Source organism: Oxyura jamaicensis, chromosome 4 (assembly GCF_011077185.1).
Source record: "Oxyura jamaicensis isolate SHBP4307 breed ruddy duck chromosome 4, BPBGC_Ojam_1.0, whole genome shotgun sequence".
NCBI classification, from domain to species: domain Eukaryota; kingdom Metazoa; phylum Chordata; class Aves; order Anseriformes; family Anatidae; genus Oxyura; species Oxyura jamaicensis.
The window spans coordinates 92251158-92271708 of record NC_048896.1 but is presented as its reverse complement, the minus strand read 5'-3'; the positions used below and the strand labels follow the sequence as shown (position 1 = coordinate 92271708).

General features: G+C 37.4%; 1 protein-coding gene across 8 annotated transcripts in view; it reads left to right on the top strand.

The window, feature by feature from the left end:
* CTNNA2 (catenin alpha 2) overlaps positions 1-20551 on the top strand; it is a 483606-nt gene that overhangs the window by 418525 nt on the left and 44530 nt on the right. For all 8 annotated transcript variants that reach the window (XM_035325436.1, XM_035325437.1, XM_035325439.1 and 5 more), the window contains 2 exons: positions 265-465; positions 14416-14567. In XM_035325436.1, the coding sequence (XP_035181327.1) occupies positions 265-465; positions 14416-14567 (353 nt within the window). The remainder of the gene's footprint in view (positions 1-264; positions 466-14415; positions 14568-20551) is intronic.

Below are 20551 nucleotides of genomic sequence, written 5' to 3'. Positions count from 1 at the left end.
ACTGATTTTTATTACATTGTCATTATCACAGATGTGATATTTGAAATTAACATGACAACTTTTCAAATAATTATAGGTTGGTACTCTCAGCATAGGTAAAGGGACATAGCCCACTACCTTTTAAAGATAGATGTTGCATAAGATAAATATCATTTTTTTAATGTATTGCTGTTTGTCATTTACCCAAATCAGTAAGTTTTGCTATGACAGAGAACGGAATGAAATGAGGCTTACATTTGTTTTCTCTTTTTTCCTACTTTCCAGAAAATCATATTCTAGAAGATGTGAATAAGTGTGTGATTGCTCTGCAAGAGGGGGATGTTGATACTCTAGACAGAACTGCTGGGGCCATCCGGGGCCGTGCAGCCAGAGTTATCCACATCATTAATGCAGAGATGGAAAACTATGAAACAGGAGTTTATACTGAGAAGGTACTGGAAGCTACCAAACTGCTCTCTGAAACTGGTAAGTTTATTTGAAATATTGTTCAATATGAAGTCACTTAAAACCTTCAGTTAATTTTCTGAAATCTGTAACTCAGAGGGGAATCTGTGCTTCAAAACGAAATCTAAACAAATTAAGGACAATGAGTGCTTTTGTTATTCTCTACTCTGCGCTACTGCAGCAGTCGTATTGACAAGAGCTGTATAAGAGAAGAGATTCAGTGACCCATCAAAGATAGTCTACTTTATCAGAGCTGCAGTGTATTTCAGTAAATAATACACAGCCTTTTCTTCAAGAACTGACTCTGTTGATTATGTTTTGTGTGTCTCTAGAAAATCATTACAAACATTACTCTGTGGTCTGCGCAGGTGAATGTACTTGCTGGTGACTGAAGTGTTTCTAAACAAAACAATTTTTCATTGAAAATACATTTGAGAAACTGAAAATACATTATCTGATTGAAAAAAAATATATATAAAAGTCTGTTAGATTACATGGATAGATAGATTGGAAAAAAAAAAAAAATTGTTTGTAACCTGTTTTTGCCTTCACAAACCAGAGATTGGATTCATCTAAGTGATTACATCTAGTTTGATTACATCTATGCTGGGCATTTTAGACTCCTTCATACTAAATATTATCTGTTGCTATGTGCAGCTGAATTGTTCAGTGCACACAGTACTATCAAGAGCTCTCATCTTAAAGCAAAGGACTACATTTGTTCAGATGGATCATACTTTGGATTTCATTGACTTTATGGACTAGATCTCCACTCATGGTACAAGGGACCAGCTATTATAAAGAGGCATATAGTGTAGATGCCTGAAAATGGCTGAACAGATCTTCCCCTATCTGGCTGCCCTAAGCTTTAAAATACTCAAGATTATTTTAGAAGGACAAAGTGAGAATGCACCAGTTCAAGATATGGCAAATGTAATGTCACACAAAACAAACACCTCCCTGTGAGATAAAAAAGCAAAAACTAAAAGCAAAAACTGGCAGCCTCTGTGTTAGCACGTAGAACAGAAGTCAGCAAAATGAGATAAAAGAATGATTTAATATTTTTATAGAATCATAGAATATTCCGAGCTGGAAGGGACCCATAAGGATCATCAAGTCCAAATCCTGGCACTGCACAGGTCTACCCAAAAGTTTAGACCATGTGACTTAGTGCACAGTTTCTTAAATTCAGACAGGCTTCGTGCAGTGACTACTTCACTGGGGAGCCTGTTCAAGTGCGCAACCACACTCTCGGTGAAAAATCTCCTCCTGATATCTAGTCTGAACTTCCCCTGCCTCAGGTTCACCCCGTTCCCGCGGGTCCTGTCACTGGTGTTTATGGAGAATAGGTCACCCGTCTCTCCACTCCCCCTTGTGAGGAAGTTGTAGACCGCGATGAGGTCCCCTCTCAGCCTCCTCTTCTCTAGGCTGAACAGGCCCAGTGACCTCAGCCGCTCTTCATACGTCATCCCCTCCAGGCCCTTCACCATCTTCATCACCCTCCTCTGGACATTCTCCAACAGTTGAATGTCCTTTTTGTACTGTGGTGCCCAGAACTGCACACAGTACTCAAGGTGAGGGCGCACCAGCACAGAGTAGAGCGAGACGATCACTTCAGTTGCCCTACTAACGATGCCGTGCTTGAGGCACCCCAGGATACAGTTGGCCTTCTTGGCTGCCAGGGCACACTGCTGGCTCATATTCAATTTGCTGTCAACCATGACCTCCAGACCCCTCTCTGCAGGGCTGCATTCCAGCGTCTCATCGCCCAGTCTGTATGTTTGGCCAGGGTTGCCTCGTCCCAGGTGCAGGACCCAGCACTTGCTTTTGTTAAACTTCATGTGGTTGGTGATCACCCAGTTCTCCAACCTGTCCAGATCTCTCTGCAAGGCTTTCCACCCTCGTCTGAGTCTGCAGCTCCTCCAAGTTTGGTGTCGTCAGCAAATTTGCTCAAAACACCTTCTAGTCCTACATCCAGGTCGTTTATAAAGACATTGAAGAGGACTGGCCCTAAGATAGAGCCTTGAGGGACCCCACTAGAGACCTTCTGCCAGCCTGATGTAGTCCCATTTACCACAACCCTTTGAGCCCTGCCCGTCAGCCAATTGCTCACCCATCGCATGATGTTTTTGTTAAGCTGTATGATGGACATTTTGTCCAGTAGGATACTATGGGAAACCGTGTCAAAAGCCTTGCTGAAGTCCAAAAAGATCACATCAGCTGGTTTCCCTTGGTCGACTAGACGGGTGATCTTATCGTAAAAGGAAATCAAATTTGTTAGGCAGGACCTACCCCTCACGAACCCATGTTGGCTGGGACCAATGACTGCTTTATCCCCCAGGTGCACTTCAGTAGCCTCTAGAATCATCTTCTCCATAATTTTACCAGGCACTGACGTGAGACTGACAGGCCTCTAGTTGCCAGGGTCTTCTTTCTTACCCGTCTTGAAAATTGGCACAACATTTGCCAGCTTCCAGTCTACCAGGACGTCTCCAGATTCCCAAGATTGTTGAAAAATAATTGAGAGAGATCCCACAATGATGTCAGCCAGCTCTTTAAGCACCCTGGGATGAATCCCATCCGGACCCATGGATTTGTATGGATCCAGGTGGAGCAGCAAATCCCACACACGTTCAGGGCCGGTTGGGAGTTTGTTATTCCCACCATCGAGGTCCTCCAGCACAGGGCACCCAGGGTCCTGAAGCCCATCATCAGTGTTGAAGACAGATTTCTTGTGGTATTATTGTTGTGCCCACCTAATTGTCTTTTAGCTCAAGGACTAACCCCAAGCCCTATTTCCACAGGTAAATTGCAACAACCAGAATCACGTATTCTTTCTTTTTCTGGCCTTTCTTTGTGATATATTGTACATTACATCTGAAACATGGATTCTTGCAATTGTACCTATGACCAGAAAGCTTTGCCTTGAACACACTCACTGTAGGTTCACACCAGCGATTCAACACTTGTAGAAATGAACTTTCATAGACTCTGCTGTGAGCTTCAGAGACATTTCTAGGAAGAGTCTGGAAATCAGAACTGTAATCTCCAGCCTGTGGTACATGCGCCATTTGTCTTTACACAGCTATTTCCTATGCAACAATCATGTTCACATCACTTCTGGCTGAACTTAGAGGGTCATTTTTTATTTTTTTATTCTGTACAGCTTGAAGATAATGCAATAAAGCTTGCCTCTTTTCTCCCTCAAAGTTTAATTATGCTATTTAAGAGTCTCAGAGGTTTTTCATGTGGAAGAAGCAAAAGGGAATCAGAAAACAGTTGTTATTAGTCCCCCTATTTTTCATGTAATCAATGAGAAATCAATGAAATGAGTACAGGAAATTTAACTTAGCTGTGAAAGTTTATGAACTGGTATTATGAGGTAACTGAAAGAAAGTAATCTGTTCAGTTTGTTACAGTAAAATATTTTGTTGCACTCTGGTAACCTCTCCTTTTGATAGGAAGAATTCTTCAAAATCTCGTCTTTAACAACAACATTTATTTATAAAGTAAAAAAAAATACATCTTTTCAGACTTTTTATTCAGCTAATATTTCTGACCTAATCTTATGGAAAAACTTTTACTATTATTCTTTCAAAGGAGTAGTTGTCAGTTACATCATAATTAAATAAACCAAGAATAGGCAAAGGGAACGCTTACATTCTGTATTTAACTTTGTTTGATATAATTTAAATTAAAACTAAGTTTTAGAAGCTCTGAACTAAGTGCAGCTTGAGAACATCAATTTATTAATGCCAGACTCAATGTGCAAAACTGAGTAACTGTTCCTCAAAGTCAAAGTTATTACTTATTTGTACTTAGTAAAATGTAAGTAAACTTGTGTAAGTAAACTTAGTAAAATGTAAGTAAATCAAAAAGAGAAAAAGCCAATCTACACTACACAACAAAGTGCTATTTCTATCTGCAGCTTTTTAGACCTTTTACAAAGGGATTAATTACCGTTTCTTTGTGACTGATAATTTAAAAAGGTAAACTTTATTAACTCGTTTTTTGACCCTAGGATAAAGTGCTGAAAATGGTATTTAGACCATCCTATGCCATGCTGTGCCTGTCCCATTTATATTACTGTCCTCTCCCCAAACTGGTTTCAGTCTACACATGTGTACTGGGTCTGGCTGGGATGTTACCTTTCCCTGCAGCAGCCCATACAGTGCTGCGCTCTGCACTTGGAGCTAGAACAGCAGTGGTATCACACCGGTGTTGTGTCTGCTGCTGAGCAGTGCTGGCACAGCATCAGGGCTCTCTCTGACCCTCCTAGGGGGTGGGCAAAAAGTGAGAAAGAAACATCAGCAGGGCAGCTGACCTAACCCAACCAAAGGGATATTCCATACCATATGGGGTTACACTCAGCAATAAAAGGTGGAAAAAGGAAGAAGAGGGGAGGGGTGGGCTCTCGTTGCGAAAACGTCTGTCCTCCTCCCGAACACCGGCTACGTGCGTTGAGGCCCTGCTTCAAGGACGTGGTCAAGCATCGCTCATTTGTGGGAAGCAGAGAGTAATTTCTTTCCTCTGCACTTCCACATAGCCTTTACCTGTTTTGTTTTGTTATTCTCTTTCCCCCTCCCTCTTCCCCTTTCCCTTTTTTCCCTTTAGTTGAATTGTTTAATTAATAATAATTCCTTAATAATTTTTTTCTCTTTAATTAAATTATCTTTATCAACCCGTGAGTTGTTCTTTCCTTTACTTCTTCCCCTCCTCATCTGAGGAGGGGGAGCGAGAGAGTGGTTTTGGTGTTCAGCTGCCTAGCACGGTAAAACCACCACAACATGCATCTGTACAGCTGGGTATCCATGAATGCATACTTATATTTATATATTTATTCTAGTCATTAGTTTGAGATCCAGTGCAGATTATATCAAACAGTCACAAATGATGAGTGATTTATTTAGTCATGCTCCACACACCGAAATCTCGGTAAGAAACACAATTATAAACATCTTACCCTTTTTTTTCCTCTTTATTTTTAATTGAACCTTTATTTATTTTTAAATGAAGTGCTTTGGAAAGTTGGAGAAAATTTAGTCAAATGACAATGGAAGGGAAATAAGCACAACATATTTCTTTTATAATTATTATTTACTTTTAACTATCGGTTCAGGAAAGGAACACTTCTCTTAATTTGTAAACCTCCCTTTCAAGGGGTTTCATAGTTAAGTGAGTAGTGGGTTTGATCCACAGATAGTAAAGAAATACAAACACACTTTTTTGAAAGAGAAACACGTTGCTAATGTTTTTTGGGGAAAGAAAGTTCATCTTTATGTAAGTGATGTTAATAGGTTTTGATAAAATGCAACCATGCAAATCTTTCTTTAATAACTGGTTTCACCTTGAGGTTTTATTTGTCTGTTGTTTTAATTTACAGCCTACACCTCCTTTAAAATATATTGCTGTTTTTTCCCAGTGTTTCAGTGCTTTCTTGGCTGTGCTTCAGTAACCCACTGACTTTATAGCCAGCTACTTGTTAGAGGCTAGATTATTGTCTCTGAGAGTAGTATTACATAGTGAGGTATTGGTTAATGTCTTTTTTAAATTGGGTACTTCTATTTTCCTTTAAAAACAAAATAAAAGCTTGACTTTCATTTGCTGACATTCTTATAAATCCAAGATGAAAACTATAAAACCACTGAGTCGACAGGGCTTGCTTGGAACAAAGACAAAACACAGATTTCAGTGGATGTTAATTGTCTGCAGGAGTAAACAGATGCTTCAGGGTTTCATTTTTGTTTGTTTCTTTGTTTTTATTTTGTTTGGGGCACAGTGAAGTTTTCCTAACATCTTTAGCTTGGTTTCCTAAAGAGCAAGGGCCAGTGGTTTCCTGGAGCAGCCCCAGCTCTGGACATCACTGTGGGGACAGGGATGGGCTGGGGCCAGGCTGCGATGTCAGCCTACAGCTGGAGGTCAGGATTAGACCCAGTGAGGGAAACCAGGATCAGACACAGCCCAAGGATTAGCAGGCAGGGATGTGCTGATGGCTCCTGTTGAATTTTTCCTTGCTATTTACCATCAGCATTTATTTAGCATTTGTAGATAAATGTGAAGTTAAAGAATTCAGGAAAATACATAAAATGTAATTCTGCTACATATGGTTGAAGAAAGTATGAAGGAGAGGAGGATGGAAAGGAAAAGGAAAGAGAAAGGGCAGGTGAAAGGAAGGAAAAAGGCAAAAAGCAGCAGAAGGGAGTAAAAGAAGACAAAACATGATTTCTGCTTAAATATTAAGATCTTTCATACTGTTGAGCATCCTGTCCCAGCAGTGACCAAAGCTTACCAAAAGTATTCCATTGCCTTTAATACAGAAGAGATCAAGGTCTACTCAGCAATTGCTTGAGAGGATGTAACAACTGAAGGGAAGAAGCATGAGTTTCCAAACAAGTGGAGCCAGAACTGTCTGGAAAGGGATGTGGAAAACTTTCCAATATGTTTTTGTTTTTGTTTTATTCAGTTTGCATTGGGATATTTGAAAAGCACGTGGGACGATGCAGTATTTGGGTTATACAGTATTTAGTATTTGGGTTAAAAGCTCCTGTGAATGACAGTGGAAATTTTGAAATCATCTACCATCTGATTCAGAGCAGAAATGTGATTTTCATCTTTTAGCATGTTTTAGAAATATCCTAGTAACCTGCTAACTGTCAGGTCTTTTTAAAGTAGGTCACTCTCCAACTTCTATTTTAACTCAAATTCTTTATTTTGTCTTTATCAGAATGGACTAAAATTTAGAAGTTTAAAATCAGCTCTCCTGGCAATTCAGCAATAAGCCTGTGAGAATTTTATCAGTGTGAGTAGAACAAACTTTAAAGATATTTATCACTAGGCAAAAGCAGCTCAATGATGTTAGCAAAGCTAATACTAAAACGTGGTAAATATTGATTTTTCAGCAGTGATATGAAATGAAACAAAATGTAGAAGCAAGAAGATGAATTTAAGCATAGCTGTAATCCAAAAAAATAAAAAAAAAAAAAAAAAGAAAAGAAAATTGACTCTGAGAGAGAGCTAAAAATTCTAAAATGGAGACTATTTTAAAAAGAATGATGTTAAACTCATGTTTTATGTGAGTTTCAGGTGGTTATAGTATAACTTATGGATGCCATCATCCTGACAACGAGATCATTTATCCAAGGACTCTTACGAAATTATGGCTTTTATTCTGCAAAGCACTGCAGCATTTTCCTTAAAATTTTGCTCAACTGAAATCCAGAGATCAAGGTATCACCAACAAAAAAAGATTTAATGCATTATTTAAGAAAATGTATTTTACAAAAGGACCAGTGAATACCCAACATTACATTCATACTTCAAGGAAGTGCTTGGTTTGATTCAAAGTATTTTTAACCAGAGAGTCCATCTTCAATATGTGGAGAAATACAGTGAGAAATCATGCAGGATATATTATAAAACAATTAAATGAGACACATAAGAGATTATTAAATCACCACGGTGTCTAAAACTTTCAATATTGTGTCTTTTTCTCTGCACTTTTAGAGTTTAAAAATTGAGTATGATACGAAAGGAGAATATAATGTGACTGATTTGGATTTTTAAAGGCTTTTCATAAAGTTGTTCACACACAGCTGTTTGGAAAATAGGTAACCATGGAGTGTATGTTAAGGTCTTTGATGGATTAAGAACTGGTTTACAAGGCAGAAGCAAAGCATAAATGACCATTTCTCAGCAGGCAAAAAAATAAATCCTGTAATGCTTCAGGGGTCAGGACTGTGGTTGATTTTGTATAATATATTGTTTAACAAGTGAATAGACAGAAGCAAAATTTGCCAAAAGGAAAAAGCTGGTTTCTCAGGTGAGAGTAGGGGAGTTTCTGTATCAGAAAGATGACAATAAAAGATAATTTTATTTAATTTCTCTAGGTAAAAGGAACAATTTAAACTACATTATCTGCACTGACAGGAAGACTCTGAGCTAATTCATCCTCTCAGAAAAAAAAGTTTCATCAATGTGGACAGCTGGGCACAGATACCTTTCATGTGTACAGTATCACTCAAATCATTGTTTAAGACATTAGCCTGTATGTTAAGGAGGATATTCACTTAATGCCCCAAGTAGTTGTTTCAGTTTTGACCTCCACAACTTAAGCATCTTCCAGAAGTGGAAGAAGTTCAAGATAAGGCTAAGGAAAAATTAATGAAATTAATTAACCAACCTCATCTCCTATGACTAGGTAGCCTGCCTGGTGGATGAGGGAAAGGCTGTTTACGTAGTCTACCTAGACTTCAGCAAAGCCTTTGACATGGTCTCCCACGGTACTCTCCTGGAAAAGCTGGCAGCCCATGGCTTGGACAGGTACACACTTTGCTAGGTTGAAAACTGGCTGGACGGCTGGGCCCAGAGAGTGGTGGTGAACAGACTGAAATCCAGCTGGTGACTGATCACTGGTGCTGTTCCCCAGGGGTCGGTGTTCAACCTAGCAACCCAGCAGCAGTTGAACCTAGATTTTGTTGGCAATGATCTTACATTCAGTGCCATTGAAAACTCACGTACAGAAAAGCTTTAAAAATTTTGTTAGAATGATAAGGCCGTCAGTAAATTAGAAATGTTGCTATTAACTTGGGACCTGATTCTGTCAACATTTATGCAGGTGCCTGATTTAATTCATGTAGTTAGACCAAGAGATGTTAATGGATCACATTTTTCAGTCTTAGTGTATGTATAACTGTTGTCAAGACCACAGCTCAAACTAAGAAACTAGTATTTAATTTTTCCCCCAAAGTATTGATTTACTTCTGAATTTAAAATTGATAGCCAATGTCTCTCAACATAATAAATGAACCATCACCTGTGTGATGCATTTACAAGCAACAACTCCAGATTTGGTGTCAGTCTGAATGCTGCTTGTAGCTCCTCTACTGTCAGCCTAACAATATCCCTCTTTGTCCAGTAAATGACAGATAAAAAAGACTGGAGGTTTTTTGGGTAGAAGTGAGTTAGGTATTCCCGTCATGGGTCTCCTCATCGCTGTCATGGGTCTCCTCAAATGTGGACCAATAACCTTTGCTGGAGAATAACACGGATCTTAACTCTATTTCCAAAAACTTTACTGCATCAAATGACAATTTAGAGAAACTTTAAGAAATAGTATCTTATTAGTTTAAGACGTTTTTTCATGCTTATCTAATCAGAAGTAAGCGCTGATGTAAAAATATGATTGGCAAGGAAATGGTTCATAATGTAGTTTAATAGCTATTTCCATTTTTAAAAGGCAGATAATGTTCACAGGTAATAATATAAATTAAGGACTAAACTTGCCAGATCTTCAAGGTCAAAATTGTTGAAAGAATCTTTCACAGGCAGTCAGCAGTCACCGTAGTAATAATACATGTGGTCAAGAATGAGTATGTGGTCACCAAAATGAACAAACAGTAATTCTCCATCTCCTCTCCCAGGACCTGATGTTTACAAATCTACTATTGCTGCTTCGTGAAATAATCAATGGAGTCATTTCTGCATTTTTCAGTGGCATAGTGAGAACAATGTTCTGTAGAGCTTCAGCCCAAGACTTTATAGGTGTACGGCTTCAGTGACTGAGCTGAAGGACTTTGACAGTTAGCTAAGAGGGAATAAAATCTTGTAGAGAGAGAATGTGGGAAAAAATGGAAGATCCTATTACCTTTGACAACTGGGTTCTGCTTTGACCCATCCCTATTCATTCCTCTTGCGTATCCATTTCAATAGAAGTGTAGTAATAAGTCCAATAGCATTGTACTAGTAAAGTAATATATGAGTTTAAAATGTCTTTCAGAAATTAAATGTTTATTTCTGGTAAGGAGTGTTTCTTCCTATAGGATATTTTTCTGGATGTGGTGCTGAACAACGACACTATAGCTGCCTATTAAATATTTGAGAGCCTATTTCCATGATACTGGAAAGAGTTCTGATTTAGCAAGTAAATAATGACTTAAAATATTTCACTTCCACATTTTCCCTGAAGATTTCTGTGCCTAAGGCTATGATTTTAGAGGGTCTGCTTTTGACAAGTCTAGCACAACAGATAGAGAATGTATCTTGTCATGCTTTTTCCATGTGTGCTTTCATATTCATAGGTCAAGTAAAAGAAAAAAAAAAAAGGAAAATAAGCGTAGCCCAAATAAAATGTTGTAATGCTAAGTATAAATTACAATATATATAGCAAGCACAGACATCAGTTACAATGGTGAACAAAAAATAATCATTTTTATCTTATCTTCTTTTCTGTTAATTAATGAATTATTTTCTTCAGCAGTTTGTGGAAATTGACGCACCAGAGGCCTGTGTGGCCATTCAGAGGGACCTGGATAGGCTGGAGAGTTGGGCAGTGAGGAACCTCATGAGGTTGAACAAGGACAAGTGCAGGGTCCTTCACCTGAGGAGGAACAACCCCAGGCACCAGTACAGGTTGGGGGCTGACCTGCTAGAGAGCAGCTCTGCGGAGGGGGACCTGGGGGTTTTGGTGGATAACAAGTTAACCATGAGCCAGCAATGTGCCCTTGTGGCCAAGATGGTTAACGGTATCCTAGCTGGCATCAGGAGGAGTGTGGACAGCAGGTCAAGGGAAGTGATCCTCCCCCTCTACTCTGCCCTGGTGAGGCCGCACCTGGAGTATTGTGTGCAGTTCTGGGCTTCCCAGTACAAGAGGGACATAGAACTAGAGAGGATCTAGCGTAGAGCCACAAAGATAGTTAAGGGATTGGAGCATCTGACTTATGAGGAAAGACTAAGCGAGCTGGGCCTGTTTAGCCCAGAAAATATGAGATTGAGAGGGGATCTTGTCAACCTCTACAAATACCTGAGAGGACAATGTAAAGTGGATGGGGCCAAACTTGTCTCAGTGGTGGACAGTGATAGGACAAGAAGTAATAGGTATAAACTGAACAACAGGAAGTTTCATCACCATATGAGGAAGAACATCTTTACGGTTTGGGTGACAGAGCACTTGAAAAGAGAGCTCAGAGAAGTTGTGGAGTCTCCTTCTTTGGAGATATTCAGAGCCCATCTGGATGCAATCCTGTGTAACATGCTCTAGGTGACTGTGCTTGAGCAGCGGGGTTGGACTAGATGATCTCTGGAGGTCCCTTCCAACCTCAACCATTCTGTGATTCTGTGATTCAGAAATAGCTTTCAGATAAAGAGTATAGGAGCATCCTGTATTATTTGGAATAAATTATGTTACATAAACATAGAAATATAAGTCTGGATGCAACAAAAATGATTTTCTTAAAAACATCTTCTCATCTTTCTTGTACAAACTGTAGAAAAATCTTGAAGATGGGTTCTAAGAAAAAATGGATGTAGTACTCCAACTGGAGCCATACTGACATAGATCATGACTTCACAATATCTCTTCTCAAGCCTCTTCTTTACAAACTGTAATAATTACAGATTGACATTTGCCATTTTCTTTTACAATCACATCACACTGTTAGACGTGTTGCAAGAATGCACTTGACATATCTTCCTGGTTTGACAGCATATCACAGATAATTGTTCTTTGAGTTCTTGGAGATTCTTTTTCTCATGAGTTCCATGTCCACCATGTGGTAATTTAATTTATATTTCCCTTGTTTTGTTTCTAAGAGTGTCTTGTGTGAGCATGTCAAAAATCTTACCAAAGTCAAGCTGTATCATATCTACTGCTTCTCCCTACCCGCTATTGAGCTGCCCTGTCAAAAAAATAAAGATTTTGTAATGTTTTGATGCAACCTATTTGTGACAAATCTGTTGCCTGTCCAACATCTGCTCATTAATTACAAGATAATTAAACATTACTGCTTTACAACATGTTTCATTTCTTTCTGGGTACTGAAATTAGGCTGAATATCCTATAATTCTTCCTTCCTTCTTTACCTTTCTAAAAATAGATGCTTCTTTTTCTTAATCCCCAGAATATTCACTGTTGCTGTTATTCTTGAGTTCTCAGAGAAGATTCAGAAATTGCTTTGATTATTTTCTTAAGAACTGCAGGGTAAATTTGACTATGCTCTGTTTACTTTAAGGTACTTTGATAAATATAAATGTTTATGTAGATAAACTACCTTTTCCTAATTCAGGTCTGTAGCACTTACTGTTAGTTGGGTTAAATACCTGATCATGTCTGCTTTTTAGGAAATTCTAGACAGAAATTTAAGGACCCTAAATACTATGTCTCTTTGCCTTTTCTTTTGCTGCCATTTTTGTACCTCTATGTTTGCTTGTTTTATTCCTATGACCCTAAATAATTTATTTTATTCTTAACATTTACTTGTTTTCATTATATTTTTAATTATTTCTTTTTGATTTTCAGGTTGGACTTCTTTATACAATCACATTTGTCTGTTACTACACTTTTGAGTGTTCCATAAATTAAGATAATTTTAAATATGCACTTCTTAATACTCAGTTCAGAACTTTGAGTTTCCTCAGACTCCCTTTCTACTTAAAATATTTCTCCTCAGCTTAGCAATGTTCTGTTAATGTTTAATTTTTGAAGTCTATTGTCACTATCACTTTTCCCTATTTTCCCCTATACATCCCAAACACTTACTCCACTTACTGAACATTATCTGCATGAAAGAGTCTTGAATCATACTGTGTTATTTATTTATTTATTTATTCTGTTTTTACTTTAAAACAGATGTTAAGTGAGATGCACAAAACATAATGTTTTCAATATGAGTAAAATAAATTTAAGGACATTCATTCAAGAAGAAAATGTGGTTTCCTGACACAGTGAAAGTTTACTTTCTAGGAAAGATTGTCACTGCTGCTGATAAAAATAACACTAGAAATTCTGCCTTCATATCATTCAGCATCAGGCTACCAAAAAGTTTATTAAAATAGGGTATACGGAAAATATGGTAAAGACAGACAATATAACAACAACAGCAAAGGTGATTGAGTTAGAAATCTTTTCCCATTCTTTCAATTATAGTGGCAAAAAATAATCCAATTGATACATGAATTGGACACCTATATGCTCAAAGAAGGCAAATAGCAAAAAATGATGTGAATATGAGGAAAAGATAGCTATCTATAAACCTTAAGCTTGACTCACATTCTTTGACATTTGTAAAAATTAACCTTAAAGGATTCTGAATCCAGGTCCTGATTCCAGCCCTGAAATATTAATGTAGAACCATTGGAATGCCCAAGTATAACTTAAGTGCATTATAATTAGCGAGACTTGATGTCTATGTTCCTGTGGTAGGATTTGTGTTTAAGCTGTTACAGGACTGATATGGGAAATGTTTCTCTTTCTGCCTAATGCCCATGATTATATGTACAAAAGAATCCTATATAAAATTTGAAGAAAAGCCTCTGGTATTATAGTTACTTCAAGGAAAGCATTTAAAGTATTTATATAAGATAAATAATTGCTTTAAGATACACATTCGTAAAGCACCAAACCATATAATACCATTACCTTAAATCTGTGGCTACTTTTTGCAATATATACAAGAGATAATGAAGAAACCAAATGTCATTTTACAGATTATCAGAAAAGTAATTTGCTAGCTTTTTCATGCTAAAAGTGTTTTGTCCCTTATGCAATTTCTATTATACAATACAGCTAGCCAGTCTAAATTGGTAGGTGTATTGGCTACATTTTGCTTTGATCATCTGGTATAAATACTGTACGGTGTTCATTCTAAGTTTAAAGGTTTAAAAGAATTTAAAGGTTTAAAAAATATTTTCCTGATAGCTCAGATAACTTGCTGTCTTTTAAAAGGAAGTTTTACATCCTTCATCATGCACTTGGAGGCAGGTATGTGAAGATGGCTGCTTTCTTGCTATCAGAAAATGTGCCAGGGCTCTGTACATATAGAGTCAGTGCAAACCCACTCTGTGAGCCTTCCTATGTCTTGAAGTTGTGACAACAAGATGTACCATGCCTACTGGAAAGTATTTATGCCCAAGGGCAGGGGGAGAATGTTCACAGAAGGAGGTGTCTAATCTTGCTGCCTTTCATTTTGTTTAATCTAGTTATGCCACGTTTTGCTGAACAAGTTGAGGTTGCCATTGAAGCGTTGAGTGCGAATGTCCCACAGCCATTTGAAGAGAATGAGTTCATAGATGCCTCCCGCTTGGTTTATGATGGAGTTCGTGACATCAGGAAAGCTGTTCTGATGATAAGGGTATGTAAGGCACCCGGGAAATAAAAGTTGGAACTTAAAGGAAAGTATCACAGTGGATGAGAGGAATATAAAAGCTGCTTGGACTCAACCCTGTTTCATAATAAGCCAGAAAAGCTTGACACTGAAACAAGAGTAAAATAAAAGTATGTGCATCGGAAAAGTATTTTTAAGCAAAGAGATGATGGTATTTTAGGGGACGAACAAAAGTTATTTTGTTAATCACCTAAGAGATGATTTTATCACAGCTGCCTGTAGATGAAAACTGTAGAACTCTTTTCGTAGTAATACCATTATTTTGCCAAGATTTTCAAAGTTTGTGTAGAATGTTTTTGTTTTCTTAATGTATGTGTGCTGCCTACGATATGAGGTAAGTCTGGTTAAAATCTAAATGAATAAATAATCTTGCTGCTCCAGTGAGCATCTGCAAGGATGGTTTTGAATGTTTACTGAACTAAAGAATGTGTCATTTCAGTGTTGACTAACCAGTTGATTCAATTTGCTTAAGCATTGTTAAAAAAAAAAAAAAAGCAAAACGGCATAATAATTGTAGATGTGTGTGTCTTGCTTTTCAATGTAGTCCATAATCAAAGATTTCAAAAAAATATATAGATAGTATAGATTGATAGATATTGGATGTATATGGTTTGGACATCCCAGTTTAGATTTTTATATGAAACCCAAATTTCCTTGAATCTGTCCTGATGAAAGCAACGTACAAATGAAGTTATTGTGAAAATCACAGAGAAAACTGCCTCTTGTGAAGCAACTGATAGTGCTAAAGCAACAACTCATCTCTTTGAGCAAACAGCATATACTTCAGGTTTTAGTATGGTACTGACGAAAGACTTCAGGCAATTAGAGCACTCCAAAATATAGCTTCATTTAAGTCACCTGTCACTATATATTAACATTTACACAAAAAGCTTTTGACGGATTTAATTTTATAACTGCAAAACAAATCCCATTCCCATACCCAGTACTAATCTCAGGTTATCTTGAATTATAGGCATGGTGGATGACAGGGGCAAACATACACTGTTGTGAGACATTTGGGGTATTTTCCAGATCAGGATGGAAATAGAATATCTGCATAGTAAAAGATCTTTGTTTTTCCTTTAACCATCCGGTTCCTTAGTCTGTAACAGTTGTTTCTAAACTTTCCTTAGGACAAGAGCCACTTCTAAGTACACATCAGTCTTTTAATCCAATCAGACATTTAAACTGCTTCATAAGATGCAGTCGTGAGCTGGATTCTTCTGCAGACCCATTTTCTACTGTCCGCTGGCCAGAGTTTTGGCTTCCAGGACCCCCTTCCTTGGTGAAAGTGGGAAATCAGACCTGTCCCACTGAGGTTGCTATGAGGTTTTCCATACTGAATTAGATGTTTGGCTAAGCAGAAATCACCATTTTAAATTCACTTATTTCAGTGCCATCTTACTGTTATGTTAAGCACTAGCTTGGAAAGCTGATCAGCATTCAGGCTTCCCGGTCTCCTTAGAAACATCCAGGTTACTTTTGCAGTTATATCACTACCACTTTCCACTCCATGTGTGATATGGGCTAATTAATTCTGCTTATCCAGATTAGGAAGATGTATTTTTTGCATTCAGACAATTAACTTATTTATGGAGCTAAATGTAGTGCTCCTAACCCAGGCAGAGAACTAAACCACATAAATGGATTCATTATCCTTATGAGTTAACTGGGAAAATTTACATCTATAAATTTACATAAAGTGGAGTTTGCTGAGTCAGAACCTTATTTTCTATTAAAAACAGTATTACATTCAGTTTGAGACTCTTCGTAGCATTCCCATCCAGATATCTAATGTTGAATTGGAATATACAATGAGAGGGTAGACATTAAGCTATAAAAGACAGTCTTTATAATATTTTTATCTAATAATTTCTTAATTCTCACACACACCTTTAATTCAGGCTGTAAAACTTATTGAAGAATTATTTAAAACAAACAAACAAAAAAAAAAGAACAAAAAAAAACAACTTGCAAACCTTTTAGAGCTTCTGACACAATTATTTTAAGACAGTAATTGTTCATGTGATGTGTATGCCATGAAAGATTGCATTTATCTTAGATGATTCTCTTATTCCGTAAAGCCACTTTTAAAATTACTTTTTGTTGGTATTATTATATTTAGTAAGCTAAAAGAAAGAGGGGAAATCTCTCTTCTCTTTTTCCTTTGAAAGGGGAGGTTTTATTGATTGAAAGAGAAAGGAGACTCATTTTGCGTTGAGGTCTATTATTATGATCTATACAGAAGAAAAAATCTATTTCACAACAGAAGTAGTGTAAATAAATTTATGAGTATAATTATAGAACCTAAAAATAAGATAGGAAATATTAACTTAGTTCCAACATCTTTTAAATTACTGCATAGGGATCAAATTGCACTTTGTTTTTTTTTTGTAACTACTTGTAAAATTCCTTCAGTAATTAGATGGAAACCTGCTGTACAGTTAGAAACAATCACACTGGCATTTTTTTTCATTCTTATGTGTCCACGAGGCCAGTCTATTTTCACACATGGCCTTTGCTATTGGCAACCTCGCCAATAGCAGGTTAGTTGCAACTGCAACACATTATTCACATTATTCAGAAGTTTTAGAACGTATGAACTTCATCCTTCTGGGTGATCCTAAAAGATATGCTCTAGGAACATGTTAAATGTACTCATAACATTACGGGTATTTCATTCCATGGCTGCAAAGCACACCTACACTGAATAAAAATCAAATTAGGGTAGTGCAAATGTGGGGTCCTCAGCACCAACTGTTTGGAGGTAATAAATCCATACTTCTTAATATAGGATTAGCTTGGTCACCCATAGTATGGCCACTGGAATAAAATCCAAGGTGTTACTACATCTCAGCCCCTCTGGAAAATGCGATTTGGTGCAGAATCACATCATCTTTTTAAACAGCCTGTCTCTGAAGGGCACTAAAGCAGGGTCCATTGTCTATACTGAGAGCTTTTCAGGTTGAATTCGAAGTATTAGTTTTTACTGTAAATAATTAAACAGCTGAAGACCTACTGTGTGAGGGGTTCTTTGTCTTTACTGCTCAGTTGGTGCTTGCAGTACCTGAGTCACTCAGGCTGCAACTGCCTTTGTACAGAAACAAATGCCTAGAAGAGCACGGAGTTGAATATAAAAGCATATCGGACAGGCTTTTTTCTCTTAGCTTTTAGAAGTAGAAGGTATTTTAGTGGTAGAAGATAGGGAAATATCTCTCTTTCTTCTCATTACAATGTTGGCTTCACTTGGCGTTTACAGAGCTGAATTTCTTATAATTGCATCTTAAAAAATTTAAGCACGTAGGGAACTATAGTGTAGTGAGTCTTTCTGAATTGGTGAAATATTAAACAAACAACATTTGTAACTCTACATATCTCTACCATTTTACATATAACACATGCAAAATTTACATTTTCATAATGGAGTTACAGAGGTTAGAAAATTATAGTGATGGAAGATATTTTGTTCACAGCAAGTTCTTCAGTCTAGCAGCCAGAGAAATATTAAAAATAAAAAGTTAAAAACGCAATGACTGAAAGCTGAATTTTATCAAATTCATAGTAGAAGTAAAGCATGCATTTTAAAAGTAAAATAATATAATTACCAGGTAATTTATCTTGAACTGTGCAAGTTTCTCCACTGGGAGAATTCATCAGAATTAGATAAATGCAGTGAAGAATATACTCTGCATGTAGTAGAGACACTTCATTTGAAAGAAAAATAATCATTGTAAGTCTTATGGCCTGTGCTATACAACAGTTAAGTCTGAAAATTATGAAAATGGACATTTTTTGTCCATTAATATCAGTGAGTTTTTAAAATCTATTAGTTTTGAAAATGATTCTAGCTCCCTCTTCCAAAGATGTTCATCAGAGTGTTTAGATGCTGTCTCTAAGCTGAAATCCAAGTTTCCTTATTTTGTATGACCATAGATTCAGATTTCTGAAGGACTGAATCTGTCCTTCTATCTTCCAACTCAGATAAATTAAGTTTCAGACTTTGTTGTCTTGGAAACTAGGTTTTAAATACCATGGTTGGATTAGTTGTACACAAAAATTAGAGTTCTTATGATATATTTAGAAGTCTCTGCTAAGGAGATAAAAAGCATAATTCCAGTTACCTCTATATATAATTTTTCTTTTTTTTCTCCTTTGTCTCTAAACAAACTGGAGACCTTACTATATAGGCTGCATCTCCAAAGGATCAGATAGAACAAGGCAGCCGTGAAACAGTGAAAAACATGAAGCATGTTTGAAATGGCAGCCTAGAGATAAGAGTTCACTGTACTGCCTTTTCTCCAAGTTCAAAATCTATACTCATTAAATTTCTTTCTTTTAAAGACCACAAATGTTAAGATTATGAATGCCAGGCAGTAAGAAACAGCAATGCATTTTTCTGAATGTTTAAGAATGAATCACTGAAACACAGAAGTTAAAGAATGTTTTGGCTCTTTTAGAGCCTGTGCTTACATGTTACAATGTAGGGATGTAATGTTTTGAATATTACACCTGGCTGATCTCTCCAGCTTAGACTATCACAGCCCTTACCCTGCTTCAGCTCTGACTGCAAGAAGCTGTGAAAGGGCTACTTATTACCTTTTATAGTCTTGTGTCCACAAACGTGTGCAGGCAGAAGAAACAAAGAAGAGTATACCTGGAGAAGTGTGCTGGATTTACAATGACCAGTCCAAGTGGTTGAATGGACTTAGAAGATGGGAGAGTCAGATGGTTTGTGAAGAAGGGGCTGAAACTTTCCTGCCTGTTCCTACTCTTTGCTGTAAAGGCTGGGCAGATGAAAATCTGAGCCCTATGACAGGAAGTACTCTGTCTTGCTTAGGGAGTTTTGTGCTTCTGTTAGTAGCTGGTTTGCTTACGACAGAATTTAAAGTCATATCCTGCCTTCAGGCAGCTGAGCAGAGAGAATAAAGTGATTAAAGATGTTTGGACAGCAAGACCACTGGACAGTAGTACAATGATGGGTACCAATCTTGCATTTCCTTTGTATGGCAGAAGAGAGAAGACAATTTTTTTTCACCTAGACTTCATCTCCTGTCTAACCTGTTAGATGTGCTAATTGTACATGCATCTTGTCAGAGATGCTGCCTGAGTTTTATTACCATACTGTCATACTTGGTTATTTCTTCCTTCAGTGCTCAAAACACATATTTAATTCATACTCTTTAAGCCAAACGAAGATGGCTTTTTTTTTTTTTTTTTTTTTTCTCCCCATCATGTGCACTTCACCATGTAGCTAGCAAAGCAGATGATTTTCTGTTACAAACAGTGATGTGCACTTCATGTTGGAAACCAGGCTGTAATATAAATATCTCCAGAAGACTTCTCAACATTATGTTAGAGGGTTTGGACCAGTTCCTAGTGACTGAGCATCTTCAAGACAGAGCTGTAATGACAACTGGCAATGATTAGCACCTCTGCTAGGAAACTTGACAGTGCCTCCAAGCAAGAAATGCCAGCATGAATGATTTCTTCTATGACGGTAGCCCCTCCGGTTAACACTGAGGCATGTGGGTACCCGGCAGAGTGAGGATCTCTCTGTTGTTACTGTGATCTTCTTTTTCTATTACTACTATCATTTATTGTACCTACAGAAGTTACTTGTGGACAGACTGTTGTACTAGATGCTATTAAAGTGCGAAATGGAATATAGTCTTCCATTCCGAGGCTATTTCTGTTCTTGGACCATCTATATCAAATATAATACTAAATATTGTTTTAAGGTAGGCTGCTTCTCTCTTTCTTTCTGTTCTGGTTTTGACTGGAATAATTTTCTTGCTAGTAGCTGGCATGGTGCTGTGTTTTGGATTTAGGATGAGAATAATGCTGATAACACACCAGTGTTTTAGGTATTACTGTGCAGTGTTTACACAGAGCCAAGGATTTTTCAGCTCCTTTTGCTGCCCTGGCAGCGAGGAGGCTGGGGGTGCACAAGA